This window comes from Anopheles coluzzii, chromosome X, assembly GCF_943734685.1.
Source record: "Anopheles coluzzii chromosome X, AcolN3, whole genome shotgun sequence".
Lineage (NCBI taxonomy): Eukaryota > Metazoa > Arthropoda > Insecta > Diptera > Culicidae > Anopheles > Anopheles coluzzii.
Window position 1 is genome coordinate 484,646 of NC_064669.1, and position 19,125 is coordinate 503,770.

Consider the following 19,125-nt stretch of genomic DNA (forward strand, 5'->3'; position numbering starts at 1 on the left):
AATTTGAGAATTATCGCTCAGTCATTTTGTTTAGTATTCATTTTGCACGTAATTAGTGATCGTTTTAGTGCGAAAAGGGAGTGATTTGGAAATGTGGGGGGGACAACCATTTTCGACTGCATTCTCGTGCGGTCTGTGTGCTCTCCTTATTTGTGATGGAGACGCCTAGTCCTAGTCATAATTACACCAAAGTTGTGCCAAAGAAGAAGAAGAAGAAGAAGAAGAAGAAGCTAAATAAACCATCCTTATCGTAATAGAAATCTGATGTTGGTGGATCTCGACTCGATATGTAGAAGTGCTCAAGTGAAGGTCTTAGTATCCTGCAAGGTGTTTGTGAGGACAGCAACGACAACGTGAACTGCCTCAGACATTGAGTCAATCGCGGCTGTGAAGTTGCTATCTGATGGGTACCAAAATGTTATGTGCAAAAAGCAAACAAATCAAATTGCATGTGACAGCATTGAAAGCCAGAAAAGAGAGAAAACACGCGACAAGCCTTTTTAATTTTTTTTTTCTTTGTAGTGTAATTATCTTTACTTCTGTGTGTTGGTGTGTTTCGGAAAAATAATATGACTGCATCTTTGATTATCTGTGGTTATTTTTACAAATTCGTCAAGCCCTAATTTTGCCTATACCGTTTTGCTGTTGTTTTTGTTGGGTTTGTTGGTTTTTATTTCCACTTTTGCTTGTTTATCAACCACGTGTGGTTGCTCATCGCCCGCTGCCAATCAAGCGCGAAACTCATCTGCTACGCTTTCTCGATCCATGTCGTCATCAATGATATAAGTCGTTTGGTTTAGTTTTGCTGTCGCATACGCTGATCCCTGCACATCGAATAGATAAGAGTTTGAGCCGAAACGGGCAAGAGCCAGATGCAGAGTAGGATGAGCTGGAGCAGGAGGGGCAAGGGAGGGCTTTAAAACACAAAAAAGGGAGGACCTGATCCGTCTGCTCTATCCATCCTCTCCTGCACGAGTGCGATACATTTGTTGTCGTTTGCCACTCGGCGCAGTCGCTCGCTTCGCCGGTTCCGGTCGTTTGATCGCCTGCACGGGGCGTGCATAAATCGGCCCGATTCTCATGGGAGGAAGGTGAATTATTGGGAGGGGGAAAGGGGGAATTTCGTACGCGGAATGGTCTACAGAGCGTATGGTTCACTACTGCTGCTAGTAAGTGCCGGCTGCGCTCTTAGTTGACTGTGGGTCACTCGAGCACGTAGAATATCCAGTAGCCGGCGTTAAAGGCAGCGAAGCTCACGGGAAAGATGACCCGCGAGTACTTGTCGATCACGTTCACGTCCTTGATCTTCGGTATGGACGCCTTGATGACCGAGGCGCCCCGCTTGATCGCGTGCAGCATCTTCGGGCGGCCCTGGCCTGCGGTGGAGAAGCAAACGGAGGGTTAGCGTTCGAGCTGAGCGTGCGCAGTTTTGTCTCAACAGTCACATTACCTCTCGAGCTGCGGTACCGGAGGCCGCTGCGGTTGCTCGACCCATACGAACGGGCGATGCGGAAGCTCGGTGGGAACTTGGCCGAGTCGACACTGTCGGTCGTGGTGATCGTGTTCGAGTAGTGGCGGTTGCGCAGCGACGCGATCGGACTCATGCGGATGTCCTGCAGTTCGATGATGTCGTCTGCCGAGCAGGTCGAGGTCTTTTCCGTCTTACCTGCGTATTTCAACAACAACAACAACAACAAAAACAACAAAATTTAAATAATAGAACGAAACAAGGGGCCCAAGATTCAGGAGCAAAAAACTTACCGAACACCTTTCGCTCGGCTTCCTTGTTCTTTTTGCTCTTCTTCTTGGCGCGCGCCCCCCAGTAGGTATAGTTGACGGCGGCGTATTCCAGCAGTGCGGCAAACACGAACACGAAGCACATTACCAGATAGATGTCGATCGCCTTGACGTAGGAGATGCGGGGCAGCGAGCTGCGCACGCCCGTGCTGATGGTTGTCATCGTCAGCACGGTCGTGATGCCGAGCGCCACGCGGGCCGACGTCGCCTCGTGGTTGATCCAGAACGACACCCAGGACAGCATCACGATCAGTATGCTGGGCAGATAGGTTTGGAACACGAAGTAGCCGATGTTGCGCTGCAGCTTGAAGGACAGGGACAGTCGCTGGTAAATGCCGGTGGCTAGCTTTTCCTGCGGGATGCCGGGATAGAGGGTAGAGCGTGCTCTTAGGCCAATGCCGTGCCGGGATGCTTTGGCAAGCTGCTTACCTTCCGATCGTTCGTCTCGTAGCCGATGATGGTGAACTGTGGCAGCTCTGCTTCCTCCACCCCACGGATCGGGGTCGATCGCCAGTACATCACCACGTCCGACACGGTATAGCCATCTGACAAGTAGGAAAGAAAGACAGATAAGACCATCCTCGCAAGGCCTGGCGCTCGCTCGCTACGTCGCTGACGCTTACAGCTTTCGATCTCCACCGTGCAGTTCTGCGAGTCGAGCGGATAGTAGTGCAGGTCCATCATGCAGGCGAGCGTCGTGGTGAAGCGCATGCCGTACGTGACCGCACCGTCACCCGCCAGCCGGACCAGCTTGTTCCGCTCGGTCACGTCGTGCAGGAAGCTGTTCTTGTCGTTGGCGAAGAACGTGTCCGGTACCCAGATCTTTTCCGCAAAGTCGCCCGACAGCGTAATCACATCGTTCGCCCCGTCGTCCTCTATCATGATCTCGCCGGTTTGATCCTTCTGATTGTCTCCCCACAGGGCGAACGCGTTAAATGCCAGCCGCTCGTCCTTCCAGTACTGGTTTAGGTACATAGTGATAGTGTAATCCTGCCGGTGATTGCAACCATTTAAAAAAAACGTGTCAGGTGGATCGGTTCTTGTGTATGGGGAGTTGCCACTTACCATATTCACTTCCGAGATTGCATCAAAGCTCGCTATCGTGAGGTCCATCCCCACGTGTAATGGTTCCCCTGTTTTAAGAGAGAGAGAGAGAGAGAGAGAGAGAGAGAGAGAGAGAGAACGAGAGAAACGATCAAACAGTCAGTGCGAGTTGCCTTCCCGCCGAGTCGCCTCCACCACACTTACCACCAAAGTTTGGTCTTAGTCGAATGTCATAACCCTCCAGTATACGCGATATTGTCTGTGTTACATTCTCCAGACGGCCAGCCGCCATCGATCTCTGGTGCACGCTGCAAAGAGGAGTGGGCCCCACCAGGTTAGAAAGCACCACCCGATACCAACGCCCCAAACAAGCACCTTTTTGCAATGCGGATAGCATCGCTGCAGGCGCATTCCTGCCTCAAAGTCACCTACCTTCGCAACGCATTGTTGAGTTGTACTGAGTTGAGGAAGCAAAGTATCAGAATTTGCCACATGTTTGAATGGTTGATTGACGCGTGGTGCTACCGTTCTGCCCTGCTAGCTTTGGCTACTAGTGTCCGTATGATAGGTTTTTGATTTTTTGTTTTTCGTTTTTGTTTCGGTTGCTGAAATTCCAAAGCTCTGAGGCGTCCAACCCCGTCCGATCGTTGCCTATCCACTAAACAAATACAGCCACACAAACACCCTCACCCACCCACACATACAGACACGCTCGGCGCGAACACACACACACACACACACACAAACACACCTGAAGAAAAGAAGAGTGATGAGTTGTAGAACGTTTAGGAGTTAAGCAACAAGACTCCCATGTCCATGTAAGGTGCTAACCAAGTGTAATTAAGCTCCTAGACAGGTGTCTAAGGATGGTAGCACAAAAAACAACCTTGCCCACACCTTGCCAGCTACCTGCCGAGCCTAGCGGACCCGAGAAAGCTTACCTGCCTGGTCGTCACGTGTTTGGTGTCATAAGCGTGATCGTGCTAGAGCTTCACCTGTAGTGGCATCTTCAACACATCCCACTGGAAACGTTGTTATAGGAGAGATTGTGGAGAGGGCGGCACAACAACCGATTAATATTGCCGCAGATCTTGGGTTTCGTTCGACAGGGAGTGGGACTTACGCGTTAGTGCATCGCTGGCTGGCAGTAGATCTCTAGAATCGTGGAGCAGTCATCCGGTTTGGTTATTCGCAAGGAAATTCACTTGTCAGCGTAGCTGGACCGATGTATAAGGAGAGACAATGGTTGAATTTCTTATTAGTATATATGGAAGCAAATAAACCACTTTCAATGTATTCGCCACATCCCATTACTAACAGGGTCGATGATCCTATTTTTGCAACCCACCGCCTTAAATTGGAGGTAAATTGTTCCGGGGGTGGACCAACATGGAATCTACACATTTGAAACAGATTAATAGCTATCAGTGAGGACGCTCGGCCCGCGTTACTAGCAGGAAACCATGACCTCTGAAAGAACCTTCAACCGCATCGGGCGCTTCTTGCTAGTCCCGATTTACTATGAAAGCTTTGAACCTCGTCAACCCTGCGAAGCCATTGATTTTGTGACATTGATTCAGGCGCGCGGCGTGACATAAAGCACCATCAGCGGACGTGACTTTCACACAAAGAAACGAAACGCACACACACACAAATGGATGCACACAAGCTCGTTTTCCTCTCAGAGGTTTCGGAGGATGGGAAGGTAGGGCAGGCGGGAGGTATGCTGCTCCCCATGGGAAGGAGGGTGCTTTATTTATTCACGGAAGGAGCAAAAAAACACCATCGGTTGGCCCATCAACTTTGGCTAATCAACTTCGGTGCCAAAACCTTGCCATTTGGACAAAACAATCACTGCCACACTTTCAACTTGGCTGTGTGTGTGTGTGTGTGTGTGTGTGTGCGTGATAAGGAGGGAATGTGGAGATGTTGTAATGAATTGGTTGTTAGGGTTGATTGATGCATTACATAATTGAATCACTGTAAAGGATTATGTAAACATGCTGCGGCACGTTGACATCCGAGCGCAGTTCATCAAATGGAGCTACCACGGCGCTTCTTTGTGCTGACTTGCTGACCTACGTCCATTATATTGTGCAGATGTGTGACCGAACTTTGACCACCTTAACACACACACACACACACACTCACCTACACTCACAGACACAGATCGTGCGCGCGCGTCAACATAAACACCCTTGTCCCGTGGGCAGGACAAAGAGTTTCGTCCTAGCGCTACCGCAGCGCGAACAGAACCGCATGAACTACGGCCTAACAGCGAACAACACTTACAGCGGGCGGGCAGGGACGCTTCGGCAGAGGCACATCCGGTGCTGTGCTGGGATGCGGATGTTGGGCTGGGCTTGGCTGGCTGACCACTCGAACGGCAGGCGGGCAATGGGCTAGCGTTGTTCTTTTTGTAGTTGTCGTTGTTGTTGTGGTTGTGGCCACCTATTTGGCAGGAACGGCGGTCTGGCGGGCTCGCTGGAACGGCTGCAAGCTAGTGGGACGGCACGGCCACTTACGCTGCACGCACTAATGAACACTGGGCCACAGAGCACAGAGCAGCATTTTTGCTGTTGTTGTTGTTTGGTTCGTTCCCCTCGGTGCGTGATCAGCATCCGCCGTGCGACTGCACATCACTCGTGCGATAACGCGAAACAGTATCTGAGCTTGAGTTCTTGGTACCTCGCGCTTCACCGCTGAATGGGAGGAAGCTGAGCCTGCAAGCGAAACGGACCAAGCAGTAGCAGCAGCAGCAGCAGCAGCAGCAGCAGCAGCAACCACAACAAAAATCTTCCCACAGCGCACAATACACAACGATACAGCAGGGCACAGGAATGACAAGGATCGCTCGGGAGCTTTGGATGCTGCTGGATGCGAGCTTCGCGAGCGGGCCTGAGCGGGAGCAGACTATGCATGTAGCAAAAAGGGCGAAAAGAAAGGCAGAGAACTTTTCAGCGACTCCGTACCCGGGGAGCATTGGTGCGAACAGGGCAGGGCGGGCAGCTGAGATCCTGTTCTGTTCTCCCCCATTTTGCTGGCGGCTTTCGGCTGGCACCGTTCCGTTCGCATGGCCCGCTAGAGCGAGATGCACTGGCGTCGGCGAGAGCCAACCATCCCGGAGAGCGAACCATCCGTTATCCGAAACAGATGGCTTCATCGCCATCGACGGGACGGGCCAGTCGCACAAGCCCAACCATCCTCAGCATCCGCACAGCGAAGAACACACGCCCGTGCGCTCGTTCTCGCATGCGCCACACAGCTTACGCGAGAGCCACCACGCTGTTTTCACCCCGTCCCGGTCGCGGTCGCAAACTGGCAGGAGGGAAACGGCTGCCTGAAGCAGTTTCTCGTGTCCTTTTTGTTCAAAACTGTGGGGCAGCTGTGTGTTTTTTTTTTTTTGTTGCTTGGCTTCCCTTTGCTCACTGCCTCGAGGATAGTAATTTGCTTAAGGTGTGTGCGAGCTTCCCGCTACTACATCCGGACCCGTACGAATTCCGGTCGGAAGTGTCAGCTTTGTAGAGGGTAGAGCTGGGTTTTGCTTCTTTTTTCTTCATTGAATCCAGTAAACCACAATGTTACTATTTTGTGCCATAACACACACACACACACACACAAAATCCAGCTAAAACCGAGGGATTGCGAAAGTATGCTTAACAAGCACGATAATAACCGCGTATTGCATACTATTAGGCGCACACGAATCCAAAGCTACAAAAACCCCATTCTCTCTAGGTGCAAGCTTCCTTTGCTTAAGCTGTTCAAACACACCAACCGGGCGTGTTGTGTTCTGCTATCAACTAGCTTTTCCCCTCTCTCTCTCTCTCCCCATTCCCCCCTCTCCCAGAAGTGCAGGAATCGCACGGTTTTTTGCTGAGCCTCCGCACGACTGTTCGGCACGTTTTATTGCTTTACTTTATTTTCCAATATCCCAAAGTCTTGCTGGTGTACTTTCCGTCTTTCCTCTTTTCGATCCCTACAGACAGCGATGGAGATAGAGAGAAGGAGCAAAAGAGAGAGAGAGAGAGAGATAGAGAGAAAGCACCAGAGAGAGAGAGATAGAAAGATAGAAGCGAAACTGCGGGGTGAGATACAGAAAGGCAGTGGCCCACTGCTTAGTCATGGCTTTTTGTTTTAGGGATCGGGTTCTCGTTATTTTAAAATTAATTATTCATCCATTTTCCGCAATGCTCTACCGTCTTCTCTGCTGGTACGCGCTGTTCACTCCGTCATGGGCGTGAAATATTGTTTCCTTATTGGTCCAACGTTTGTCATCGCTGGTGTGTGTGTGTGTGTTGTCCTACCGGCGCGCGTTATCTCTGCCTGGAATGTCCTTTAGCGACACTTTGAACGCGGGCACCAGAGAGTTGTCTTGAAGCTGGATGCCTCAAGCAACACGATAATTCCTCAATCAGCTGTCTTTAGTTAATGGATCAAAGGTTTGCCGAGCATTTTTACCAGTGCTTCAGATATTTCAAGAAACAATACCTCTATCATGAAGGCATTCTAGACTAAAGCTCGTGGTAACAGATCAGTAGGGCGGATGTACTACAGTCTTGCAAAACAATCATTGAGTAGACAGAGCTACGACTCAACGACACCAATTTCAAATTGCTCGGTGTCCGCTCGTTTGCTGCTCCAACCCATAATGCAATTCTGTAGCACACTCCGTGGCACAGTCGCTTTGATCTGCGCTGCTTGTGGTCGGATAGAAACACACACACACACACACACACCCACGCATACCGCAGCTGAAAAGTAGAAGTAACAAAACCGGGTTTTTCGTTACAACAAAGGTGTCCCTTGTTGCTGCACATTCCCGACCACGCCAAGAAGCTGCCACACCCGCTTGCGCTTTGCAGGACGGCGTTCCAGGAGCGCATTGCTGCCGGGCAAAAGAATCTCAAGCCCGGCGAAGAATGCAGCCAGCGTGCTGAGGCTGGGCTGAGATGTTGCAATTATCCATCACCGACAGGCATTGAGCGCGCGGGCATCGAGCGGCACAATCTTAGCATACTAACCGGCAGGTATACAGGCAGGCGTTAGGTTTTTGTCGAACTAGGGCACACTTCTGCACAGGACCATCACAGCCGTTTACGGTACGGCTGCCGCCACCACAAAGGGGCGCTTGGCGTGAATGCGAAACCAGGGGGGGGGGGATTGCGGACCGACCGGCTACAATGCGACCACCACCGCCGAGCATAATGGTCAGCACGGGCAACACGATCGGCATTGTGTTGGGCGCGCAAAGGGGACGATTTAGGATTTAGGTTTCAGTTTAAGTGCGCCTTTAATCGTCTAATGGATTGCAATCTCGCTAAATTGGTCGCCACAGGTACGGAAGGCGGGGATTACATTACACCTCTTGTTCTAGAAGAATAGCAGGAAATTTGAAAACATTTTGTTTTTAGTGTTTTTTTTTCCTGAATGTATCAATGCATATGGATCTACTAAACCCAATTTCACCAAAACCTCGGCTATTTAAACGACGAAAGAGAATAATTTAAGGGAGCATGTTCAGCTAAATGTGAAAGAACGGCTGGTTTGATAAAAACGGCAAAGAACACTGACAGGAATGTATGAAATGTTTTGAAAGATGAAATCATTGAACGTAGCACTGTGTCAGAATTGTTTGTTGTCACTCCAGAGCTAGAAGACTGTACTTGATTTGCAATCGACTTTTCATGAGCTTTGGCGGTATTTTATTTTTGTTTGGTCAGTTGTTAATTTATGTCGAAATTTGTGAAAACCATATGAGTGGTAAAAATGAATCACTAGAACCGCATTGTAGCAAAATGGCACCATGTCACTGTGAAATTCTTTGCAAAAGTCAAGAAAACATGTTGAACCAATATAAATAATTTAATTTGAGCCTGAAATATCTTACACCGGTTGTCCCTAAGGCACATGTGGACATGTGGACTGTATGTGGACTTTAATTTGGCATGAAATGGTACGCTTAAGTGACTTAATTTTTTTGTTTATTCTGACAAAATAGTACAATGTTGCAGGCAAAATTGAATATTTCAAAATTTCATCAGCTGGAAAGGCAATATCGTAGCCCTTAGACCCTTTTAAATCCCACGAAGCATAGTTGAGCTACCGGATGCACCGGTACACGCTACTAAGAATACACCCAGTGAAGCATGGGCATCGTCCGATTCAATTCTTTCCCCCACTATCCTGTATCATGCGCTAGTACGAACTCCATAATGAACATTCCCCCGTGGTGGACCTCCGCTACCAACACCCGCCGGGACACCCGGCGGGGGGGGGGGGAGGATTCTCCGGAATACTCGTTTGCTTCCCACCTCCCCACAGCCTTCGCCAGCACGCATTTGTGACGAATTTGCATCCATTTGATTGCACCGATGCATAATGCGCTTGGCCCAATTTTTCCTGCGCCCCCCCCCCCCCGCAATGCTGCGCTTTGCAACGTTTTGCTGACTGCATTTTCGGATTCCAATCATCTCGTATGCCTTTTGACATTACTTCATTTTACCTTTCAGAAACACGCGCGCCACCCGAGTGACGAAACGATTTCCTCGTTTTTTTTTTTTTGCTGTTGCTGCTGTTGTTCGGTGTTTGTTCGGTGGATGCATTTAAGCGCTTTTTGGGTCGAAAAATGATTTCCCTATGCCCTATTGTACGCCGCACAGTGTGTGGATGTGTGTGTGTGTGTGTGTGTGTGCGGACGCAATGGAGGAAAACGGAGGCAAATGCTCGTTCAAACGGTTCGCCAACGTTATTATGTTTCGTTTTGCCATTATGCATTGCCAAGCGGAATGACATGCTTGTGTGGCGGTGTATCAGGTAGTGGGGAGACGGCGGGGGTTCTACCGCGCACAACACCCATCCCTTCCTTCCATTTTTGCCTTTGCGTGCCGAGCGAGCGTGTAAAAGATGAAGGGATGGTTTGAAGAAAAAAGCGCACAAAATAAAACCAAACAGCAAAAAAACGCCAAAGAAGAAGCAAGCCAGGGAATTCTGGCAGAGGGTGAGGCGGATGGTGTAACCCTGTGTAAAGGGTTGGCAGGGAGCACGCAAGGAACCTGCACGGCTGTGTGTAACTGCTGCGAAATTGCAAGCGTACTGAACACACACAACAAAAAAACCGCCACTGGAAAAATGAAAGCGACAGCAATCGTTCTTATCCTGTGTGCGAAGGAGAGGGGGCGAAGAAGATGAAGGGGTAAGAAAGGGTTTCTCGTGGGAAAGAGTCGGTTGCTTTCGGTGGGTGGTTCCCATTGTAGGCAACACTGCTGACAAGGGAAATAGATCACAAACCAGCCAGCATCGCTCCCACCCGTAACCAATGTGGACGAAACCGCACATACACACACACACACACACACACACACACACACATGTAAGAGAAGAATTTGTGTGAGTGTATGCGAGCAAGGAGCGAGCGAGCAGACGGCCAAAGCAAGCCGAGCCTGCCTGAGCGGGATGGAGTTAGCAGCGCAAACGAAGGTATCGCTAACGCCCGGCACAGGCGGGCGTTGGGCACAGTTTGAAATTGGTCGGCGCGAGAACGCACGTGCTCGCCCAGCTGCGGTCGCCCGGTCCCGGTCGTAAAGCGTGATTTGCATGAATCTGCATACAGCTGCGAGGGGCGTAGGACGCACTGGGCTGTGATCGTGTGTCCTGGCTGGCCGCTACGGGTGCGTCCAGTGTCCAGTTGGCGCGTGTAGTCGACGCGTCTCACGAGCTTCCCAAGCCGTGATCGCGAGCATCCCGAGCGAAACAGTGTCCTTCGCCGCTCAAGGTTAGTGAGAATTGTGACAACAGCTAGCGCCAACGATCGGCCATTCCCATCAATCAACTGCGAACACTCGCAAACATTTCTAGTGCATGAAAAGCCAAACCGAATTCCAACTCCAAATTCATTTGTTCAAGTGTGCATTACAGGCCTGTTCAACTTTCCTTCCCTTGCCATCCCCAGAAAGGCATGAATAAATGGTTTCCCCTTTTTCACATCGTTCCAGCATGGCACAAGCCGCGGTTCGCTTGCTCGCCCTCGCCTTCGTGCTGCTGCCGGCGTAAGTATTAGTAAGCGAACTCGAATAATTGATGCACTTAATCGGTCACACCAATCGGGTAAACAATCAAATTGAAGCTGTGTCAGCTGGGCACCAATCCCCATCGCCTAATTGTCCAACCGCCTGGGTACTTCACGGTGATAATTGCTCAGTGTGCAAGGTGTTTACAGCGCTGGCGGCTATACATCGTGTAGCATTTATATTTTAATTGCTCCATCCATTTCCATCGAGTGCCTTCGTGGTGCCCTGCCAGAGCCTTGTTACAATATTTGGTTCAATTGCAATGTGCATCCACACCACGGCCGAAACCATCCCGCCATAATTGACGTATTCACATGCCATGTCAGTGCACTGCGGCCCGCGCGCACACCTTGACAGGACGCGTGCCGCTGGCGGACCGTACCGTCCGGCTAAGCTGCCATAAGGACACTTGGCCCAATAGCGTAGGCTTTCTTTATCGATTTTTAAACTGTGTTTCTTCTTTGCACTCATCTTCCTGCTCTCGCTCACTTGCTTGCACGCAAAACGGTAGTTCTTTCTCTATGAAATTCCCTCCAGCATCCTTGTCCTTTGCTTTCTTTCTTCCTTTTGTGCTAAATCCACTTGCAGTTTGCCTTGTGCCCTTTCTGCCCATTATTAAGCGTTGCATCGGTCCATTTACTGTACAGCCCTGACCACCTCACCACCCCCTCTCATCCGTTAACAGCAGGGGGAGGTTTTTGTCCACTTTAATGCCGATTTATACCGCCCTTCTCGGCAAACGCGTGATGAAGTGTGAGTGAGACGCTCAAGCATTCTCGGCTCCGTAACGGGTTTAACTGGTCTAATTACATTTAAGTGGGTTCCTGCCTCGAGTGGTGCAGTTGAGACGGCAATTAGTAGTTTGCGCCCAAAAGCGAAACGAGCGCCCGAATGCCCTCTCCGCCATCCCTTCTGTCCTGGGTTCAATCCCTCAGGCTTAACACTTAACTGTGCCCACTAAACTGTGTCCCGTAGTGACCCCGGAACAGGGAACCAGAGAAACAGTGTCCGTGCGGACGGTACAGACCGTGCACAACGGAAAGACAAAACCGAACACCAAGAGGAGGGGGGGCAAAAGAGGGGAAAGAGGTTACCGTTTCAGGATACATAAAAAGGGGAACAAGTTCTTGGTGTAAGTGTGGTTGCGTAAGAAGGTTAAACCTACCTACAGGCGAACGATGCATGAGCATCGGACATCAGACGCAAAACAGGATGTTGGTGACTTCTATGTCTGCCATCTTCACAGCTCGTACATATTTCGTGCTTGGAAATGAGGTCGTGAAAAGGCAACGCAATGAACTCGGCGGGACAACCTAGCTTTATACTTTTCTGCAGACTTATGCATCGATATCGATAGGGATGTTTAAACCGGAGCATGGTTTCGAAATCAGGCAATGAAAAATGGAATCTAGCTCCGAATGTTCGGTTTTGATTCGGCTCCGACAGTTCCTGATGAATCTCGACGAATCCAGGTCGAACATTGCTGGAAAAAGTTGTATGAACTCGAATGATGCTGGATGCCTCCAGACTGTTCAGGACGGCTAGGAATGTTTCCAAAAAAGTGTCGATAAGCACGCACCAAGAACTCTGTTGAGCTCTGGTTGATGGGTCCATCGAAACGGGTTTGAACACTCAAATTTTAAAAGCATCAGACCCGTTTCGATAGACCAGGACTCACACAGTCAAAGCCGTGGAGAGTTGTGTGGAATATTTGAGAGTCATCCGAAGATGTCCTGAGTCGTCACTTGATGAGTCACTTGTAGTCATCTAGGCTCATCCAGAGTTGTCGAAATTCATCAGGATTCAAATCATGTAGGATCATCCAGGAAAAACTACCCAGAGTCGTTTGGAATCGTTTAGAGTTGTTTGGAGTCATCAGGACTTATTTGGAGTCATCCGGACTCATCCGGAATCGTCTAGACGCAGTTGGAATCGTTTGAATTCGTTTCGAATGACTCACACAGAATCGTCTGGGCTCGTTTGAAGTCATCCAGAGGGAGTCGTCCTGGCTCATCTCAATTCATCAGAAATCGTCTGGACTCTTATGCATTCGTTTCTGGACTCTGGACTGGGATTTGCCCAAAATAGTCTGGAATCGTCCTAGATTATCCTTATCCAATTACTACAATATAGCTGCCGGATGATTTACCTCATTTCATATTTTTGCTGTAATTCATATTTGCTATTATTTGCTGCGTTAGTTTCTTCGCCCTGACTAAGCAAACTGCAGCTAGCACGCTTAACCAACTCAGCTCTATCGACCAGAGACGAATCGTTTCCTCAAACACATCTATCAATGGTGAGGGAAGTCTCGTTGGGAAAAAGTACAAATTCTTCTACCTCGTTCCAAGGTAATTAGCATCCCTCTTCCCAGCCCGAACAAGTTCCAATCTTCTCATCCTCTGCTCAATCCGTAATGTTCCTCAGTATCGAGCTATTGAAGTACACGCCTGCCGCTGGATATAATGCAACCCATCTGCAACCCATCGTTACCGGCCCGGGCAGTCATCGGAACGCCTCCCAGGCCAAAGTGCTGCTGCTCACACCGTCCTTTGTAGCACTTGGGGACGGCGGTTCCCAGGCCCCCAACCGGCATACCGATACGGACCAGCACCGCCTGTCGGTGGAGCTGCACAAGCTGCGCCATTTTGCCACCATCGCCGGTGTACAGCCGAGCAGCACTGGCAGTAAGCAGCGCTCCAATCCACGTACCTTACTGGATAGCGACGAGTCGGCCCGGGAACACACCGCATCTAGGTACCGTGCGTTATCGCCGGACGCCGGACTTCACACAGGCCACGGTTCTAACCGGTACTACATCTATACCGATCCTATACGTCCTCGAGGACTCGAGGCAGAACCGGAGGCGGATGACGGTGCCCAACGGCAAAGAGCAGACGGAGCAACACGGAACGAAAGGGAGCATCCGGTGGCATCGCATGTATATCACCGACAGGCACGATCGTTCAACAGTACTGAGGAGGAGCCCGGGGAGCGGGAGAAGAGCGATCGCTTCAAACGCCGCAGTGCCGTGGACGATATGTTAAGCAAGAACATTACGATCATACTGGAGAATCTGCTGAAGCGATACGAAAACTCACAAATGCCAACGCATGGACAAGGTAAAACGCGTGTCGGGAAATTGAGAATGTACTTTACATGACTCTTGGAAGTGGTTACTAAAGATGTGCTTACTCTTTTTGCCTGCAGGTGTACCTACCTTAGTGCAAACCAACATACTTATACGAAGCATGGGCCCAGTGTCCGAACTCGATATGGTGAGATGATGTTGTGCCACAACAGTTTCTAACTAAATCTTGTAGACAGTATCGGGCCTTAATTCAACTACGTCTCTCTTGTTGGCTTCCATGCATGCAGGATTACTCGATGGATTGCTACTTCCGACAGTACTGGCGCGATAAGCGGCTCAGCTTTCGCGGCCCGATCAAGAGCCTGTCGCTCAGTATCAAGATGCTGGAGCGCATCTGGCGCCCGGACACGTACTTCTACAACGGCAAGCATTCGCACGTGCACACGATCACCGTGCCGAACAAGCTGCTGCGCCTGAGCCAGGATGGTGAGATACTGTACTCGATGCGGCTCACGATCAAGGCATCCTGCCTGATGGAGCTGCGCAGTTTTCCGATGGACCGGCAGTCCTGCCCGCTGGTGCTGGGTAGCTATGCCTACTCCCGCCAGCAGCTGGTGTACCAGTGGAAGGATGAGGACTCGGTCAACTTCGTGCCGGGCATGACGCTCAGCCAGTTCGATCTGATGAGCTTCGGGCAGAAGAACTACACGTTCATTAGGCGCGAGGGCGAATTCTCCGTCCTGCACGTGTCGTTCAATCTGCAGCGCCACACCGGCTACTTCCTGATACAGGTGTACGTGCCGTGCATTCTGATAGTGGTGCTGTCGTGGGTGTCGTTCTGGATTCACCGAGAGGCGACGAGCGATCGGGTCGGGCTGGGCATCACGACCGTGCTGACGCTGTCCACCATCAGTTTGGACTCGCGCACCGATCTGCCGAAGGTGCGGTACGCCACCGCCCTCGACTGGTTTCTGCTGATGAGCTTCTTCTACTGCATCGCAACACTGCTCGAGTTTGCCGGCGTGCACTATTTCACGAAGGTAACCGGTCGTTCTCGAGGTACTCTTGTATGCTCTTTATAGTGTTAACATCTCAGCCCGGTCTCCGGTACAGGTCGGCAGTGGTGAGATACCGCTGGACGAGGAGGAATGGGAAGACATGGAGGGTGTGGAGGAGATACGGGACCTGCCGACGCTGCAGCAGCATCTCAGCACGGCCGCCGCGATCGAGTCACCGCGGCTGCTCGCTGCCCGGCGCCGCAGCTCCCTGATCTGTCCCATTTACAACGACCCGACGCACATGTTCAAGCCGACCTCGTCCCACCTGTCCACGATGGAGCGCACCACGCAGACGGAACCGCCGAAGGAGCCAACCTGGAAGCAGGTCTGGCTGTGCTTCCTCGGGGATGACCAGTTCCGGCGCCGTCGCCAGCGGGAAGCTTCAGCCCGAGGTAGCAGTGCTTGAGCGGTCTCGACAAAATCAATAACGCAACGGTGTGGTGTCGCTCTCTCTTGCAGGTGGCGGCAATCGGCACATTAACAGCGTATCGCTCATCGATCAGGCGGCTCGCGTTCTGTTCCCGGCGTCGTTCACGTTTTTCAACATTCTCTACTGGCTCGTCTACTACACGTACCAGGCCGACTTCACCTGGACACCGTTGAAGGAGGTTTAAAGCTCGCCTCGCCCGCCATTCGCCAACATTTCGCGTAAGTAGTAACATTCTTCACATGCCTTATACCGGCGGTAGGGGAAAATATTCCAGCCGCACGAGAAGCTTCTCCCTTAAAGAGGGGAAATTCCTCCCTTAAACAACCGGCATGCCAGCATAGGGTGTAATGCGTACAATGAACCGTCTTAACAGTGGAAGCTGCTTGCAAAGGGACAGGATGAAACAACGGAAAAATGAAATGTATACTTCCCTGTACGATTTATGAAAGCTAATTTGCCAGCGTTCTCTTAGCAGTAGATTTCAATTGAAAGGATCCAGTAATTGCCAGCCAGCACTAGGAAGCTAAAGTCCACTCATCGAAATTGAACGCACTCCGTCTAAAAGAAAGCCGTATCCGAATTCAACCAGAAACAGGTTTCCATCCAAACGAATCTAAAGCCCAATGGTTTCAACTCGAAGCAGGTAGTCAAGGTAGGAAAAATATACCAAACATTTTGAGCATCTGTTAAGTATGATTAAGAAAAGTGAACGTGGAAGAGCAAAAGCGCATCTTTGTATACAACACCCAGTAGCCCGAAATGCGAGCCTCCTCCTTATTCCCACAGGTCGATTAAAGCAAAGAACGTTGGTTAATGTATGTAGAACGATTAGCAAATAAACTGGCACGTGTTGAAGCAATGATGACGTTCGTTTCATGCTCCTTTGGCTTGTGTGACGGGGTTGGTGTGTACAGGAGTGTGTACGATATGCGGAAAGCATTTGGTAATTTCATTTGCATGTAAAATAATTGATTCTAGGGTCACAAAAATGCCAGAACAATTAATCTGGAATCATGGGAATTTTGTAAAACATATAACAAGTCTTGTTTCGTTCTTTGATGAGATTATACTGTAGTATTTTTGTTTATTGTTTTGTTTTGTTTTAATGCAGAGGTAGTACCGAATAAGTAAATATGTAAGCTCTTCTTATCTTAGTAGCTTCAAAGCCAAATGTGTTTCAAAGTCAACTGAGTCAGAGTGCATACTGGTTTTGGAACTATTTGCTATCCCATATTTGACCCGCAACTAACTACTGAACTACTGCCCTCGAAATATCACCAAGCAATAACGATGATCGACCTGATCCTGAACCCATTCCGATCCTGGAAATTGTACAGAATCGGAATTGTATCTCTTACTAAAATTAGAAGGCTGTAACGTTCGTAATCGTAGCATGTTTGGCGACGCTCTCTTGAATACGATAATGTTCTCGTCTAATTGTAAAAATAGACAAAGGAAGGCCACAGGTCAATGGCATGTAGTAATATTCTGTATTTTGGAGGTGTTTAGGAGTAGGTGTCAGATTGTTTGCTCATCTAACTGATCTTCTGAGCACCATCACAGTCAATTTAAGATTCTTTCGTTTGTTTCGAACACTTCATTCACAAACTGTCTGCATCCAGCTGTTGGAATTCAAATCCAATTGGGGGTCGATTGACCACATGGTATTGCAATGTCCATACCGGTAGGTATCTGTCAACCATGGAGCGCTACTACTATTATTAGACAAAACAAGCATGCAGCAGTTATTCCAACCAACTAAACTCTATTTTTGAAAACATGTAGCAGTGCACTGTTCCCCCAGTGCGCTAATTACAAACCATCCAGCAGGGATTGGAGCTGTTCTTAGTATTCATTCCAGTTAGCGCACAGTAGAACTTCTCCACATGCCTCGAATGGTGAAAGCAAGCGGTCTCGGTTTTTTGTTTTTCCCCCACATTTCTATTTCACTTTTCACGCCTACTTAACTCACAGCTAATTGTGCAGCCGGTGTGCATGCTGGCCTTGCACACGGGGAGCAGCAGTAAGCTGTGGCGCTGCACTGTGGGCACGGACCTGCAAAACAAAAGCGTCAACCCCGCAGCAGCAGCAACAAGTAGTTGCTGGTCGATAATGCTCCTGCCTGGCTCCCTTTGGGCCGTACGTTTCGTACACCCGAGTGGTGGGTTTCGGTTTTCCAGCGATTTGTTTTTTTTTACCTCCAATGAATGGGTGGCCGTCCCGTGCAGCGTGGAGGGACAAGTGTTTGACTAGCTTTTTGTTTTTGGACACGTTGAACGAGTAGTTTTTTGCGTCTTTGTTGTTTTGCTTTCTATTTTCCTTCCGAACCGGTTGGCTTGGTTGGTTCTCGCTCTCGCCGCAAGCGGGGGGGGCGCATACCGAAAGCTCTCATTCTAACCGACATCGTCGCTCCTTAGCATCTTCCAGCAAATCGGGTTGCAACTGTCGGCCAAACTGGAGCCCCCAGCAGTGTACCGGCACGGGGTGACAGTGTTTGGCGCGCGAAAGCTCACGCGCACGTGATGGTGCCTACCCAGGTGGCAGTCGGGTGCCCCAGTCCGGACGAGTCTCTACCCGGTGGTGGTTGGTGGAGTCGGCCATGGCTCTCATGGTTAGTTTTTGAAGAAGTGTTTAGTGCGTGTGAGTATGTGTGTGTGTGTGTTTGTTTAGAGTTTGATGTCCTGACATGGGCGAACAGGTTCGTCCCCGGCGGCACCGGAACTGTGCCGATGGATTTCGCTGGCCAACGCATCTCGCTCGGTAAGCAGCGATATTGCCCATCGTGGCCCTTCAGTGCCCAAGAGAGTTGTAGCCAGCTCGGTTCGAAATCCGTTTCGTCACCTTCGGTCGGGGGAAACCGCACGACACCGTTCTGCCGCAGCAGGGGCCGCAGTCGTGCCAATCGATTGCCGCAAACAACCTTGACTCAGTTCGCGCGGATCACGGCGGCCAGTTCGTGTGCCGCAAACTTTGGTCGATGAAGTTTAAAACACACACACACACACAGTGAGAGCGAAAATCTCACCAGCACGGGAAACAGGAATGCGATGAAAGCACGTCGTCGTTTGGGATTGGGAGGACGCCACTGCAAAAAGGACGAACAAAAACACGCGGTTGGGCTCATTGGGCACCGGCCGCCTGAACCGGATTCGGTTCCCTTCCAGATACAGAGAACACTTCCGATGGAGCGATGAGCGAGCCAGATAAGCAGCCCATTGCTCGGTGTTGCTTCCTTCCAGGCCGTGTCCTTTATCGTATTGGCACAATATTGACACTGGCCTGCAGGCGTGTGCAGGCAGTGTGTCTGTGCCGCGTCTGCCGTATCGTTTCTATCTTTCATAATTGATGCGTTCTTTAATGACCTCGATCTTCCCGCCTTCTAGCGACAGTGTGACGGATTTTTCTTTCTCTCTCTCTCTCTCTCTCTCTCTCTCTCTCTCTCTCTCTCTCTCTCTCTCTCTCTCTCTCGTACATTTCGCTGTGTAATCCCCGGTGGTTGGTGCGAAATCACTCCAGGCAGCTGGAAAGTGTGATCCAGCGATGGAGGAGTAGGGGGAGGAGGGCAAGCGTAACAGTAACCTTAATCTCCGCAAACAAACATGGCGCATAGATATGGAGTGTTTTGTTGCACCTTTT

General features: G+C 50.2%; 2 protein-coding genes across 2 annotated transcripts; one reads left to right on the plus strand and one right to left on the minus strand.

Moving 5' to 3' along the window:
- Window positions 1-493: 493 nt before the first annotated feature.
- On the minus strand, window positions 494-6,681 carry LOC120957099 (gamma-aminobutyric acid receptor subunit beta-like). The gene is made up of 11 exons (XM_040379105.2): window positions 5,134-6,681; window positions 3,965-4,058; window positions 3,783-3,863; window positions 3,274-3,592; window positions 3,046-3,149; window positions 2,863-2,930; window positions 2,421-2,787; window positions 2,227-2,342; window positions 1,762-2,149; window positions 1,451-1,666; window positions 494-1,376 (listed from the first exon to the last, which is right to left on the minus strand). The coding sequence occupies exons 4-11, from the start codon at window positions 3,333-3,335 to the stop codon at window positions 1,204-1,206; spliced, it is 1,494 nt and encodes a 497-aa protein (XP_040235039.1). The 5' UTR covers window positions 3,336-3,592; window positions 3,783-3,863; window positions 3,965-4,058; window positions 5,134-6,681; the 3' UTR covers window positions 494-1,203.
- A 1,889-nt stretch (window positions 6,682-8,570) lies between these two features.
- LOC120958248 (gamma-aminobutyric acid receptor subunit alpha-6) lies at window positions 8,571-16,349 on the plus strand. The gene is made up of 8 exons (XM_040380914.2): window positions 8,571-10,615; window positions 10,836-10,889; window positions 13,112-13,261; window positions 13,338-14,032; window positions 14,121-14,188; window positions 14,289-15,041; window positions 15,115-15,451; window positions 15,519-16,349. The coding sequence occupies exons 2-8, from the start codon at window positions 10,837-10,839 to the stop codon at window positions 15,671-15,673; spliced, it is 2,211 nt and encodes a 736-aa protein (XP_040236848.2). The 5' UTR covers window positions 8,571-10,615; window position 10,836; the 3' UTR covers window positions 15,674-16,349.
- Window positions 16,350-19,125: the final 2,776 nt, after the last annotated feature.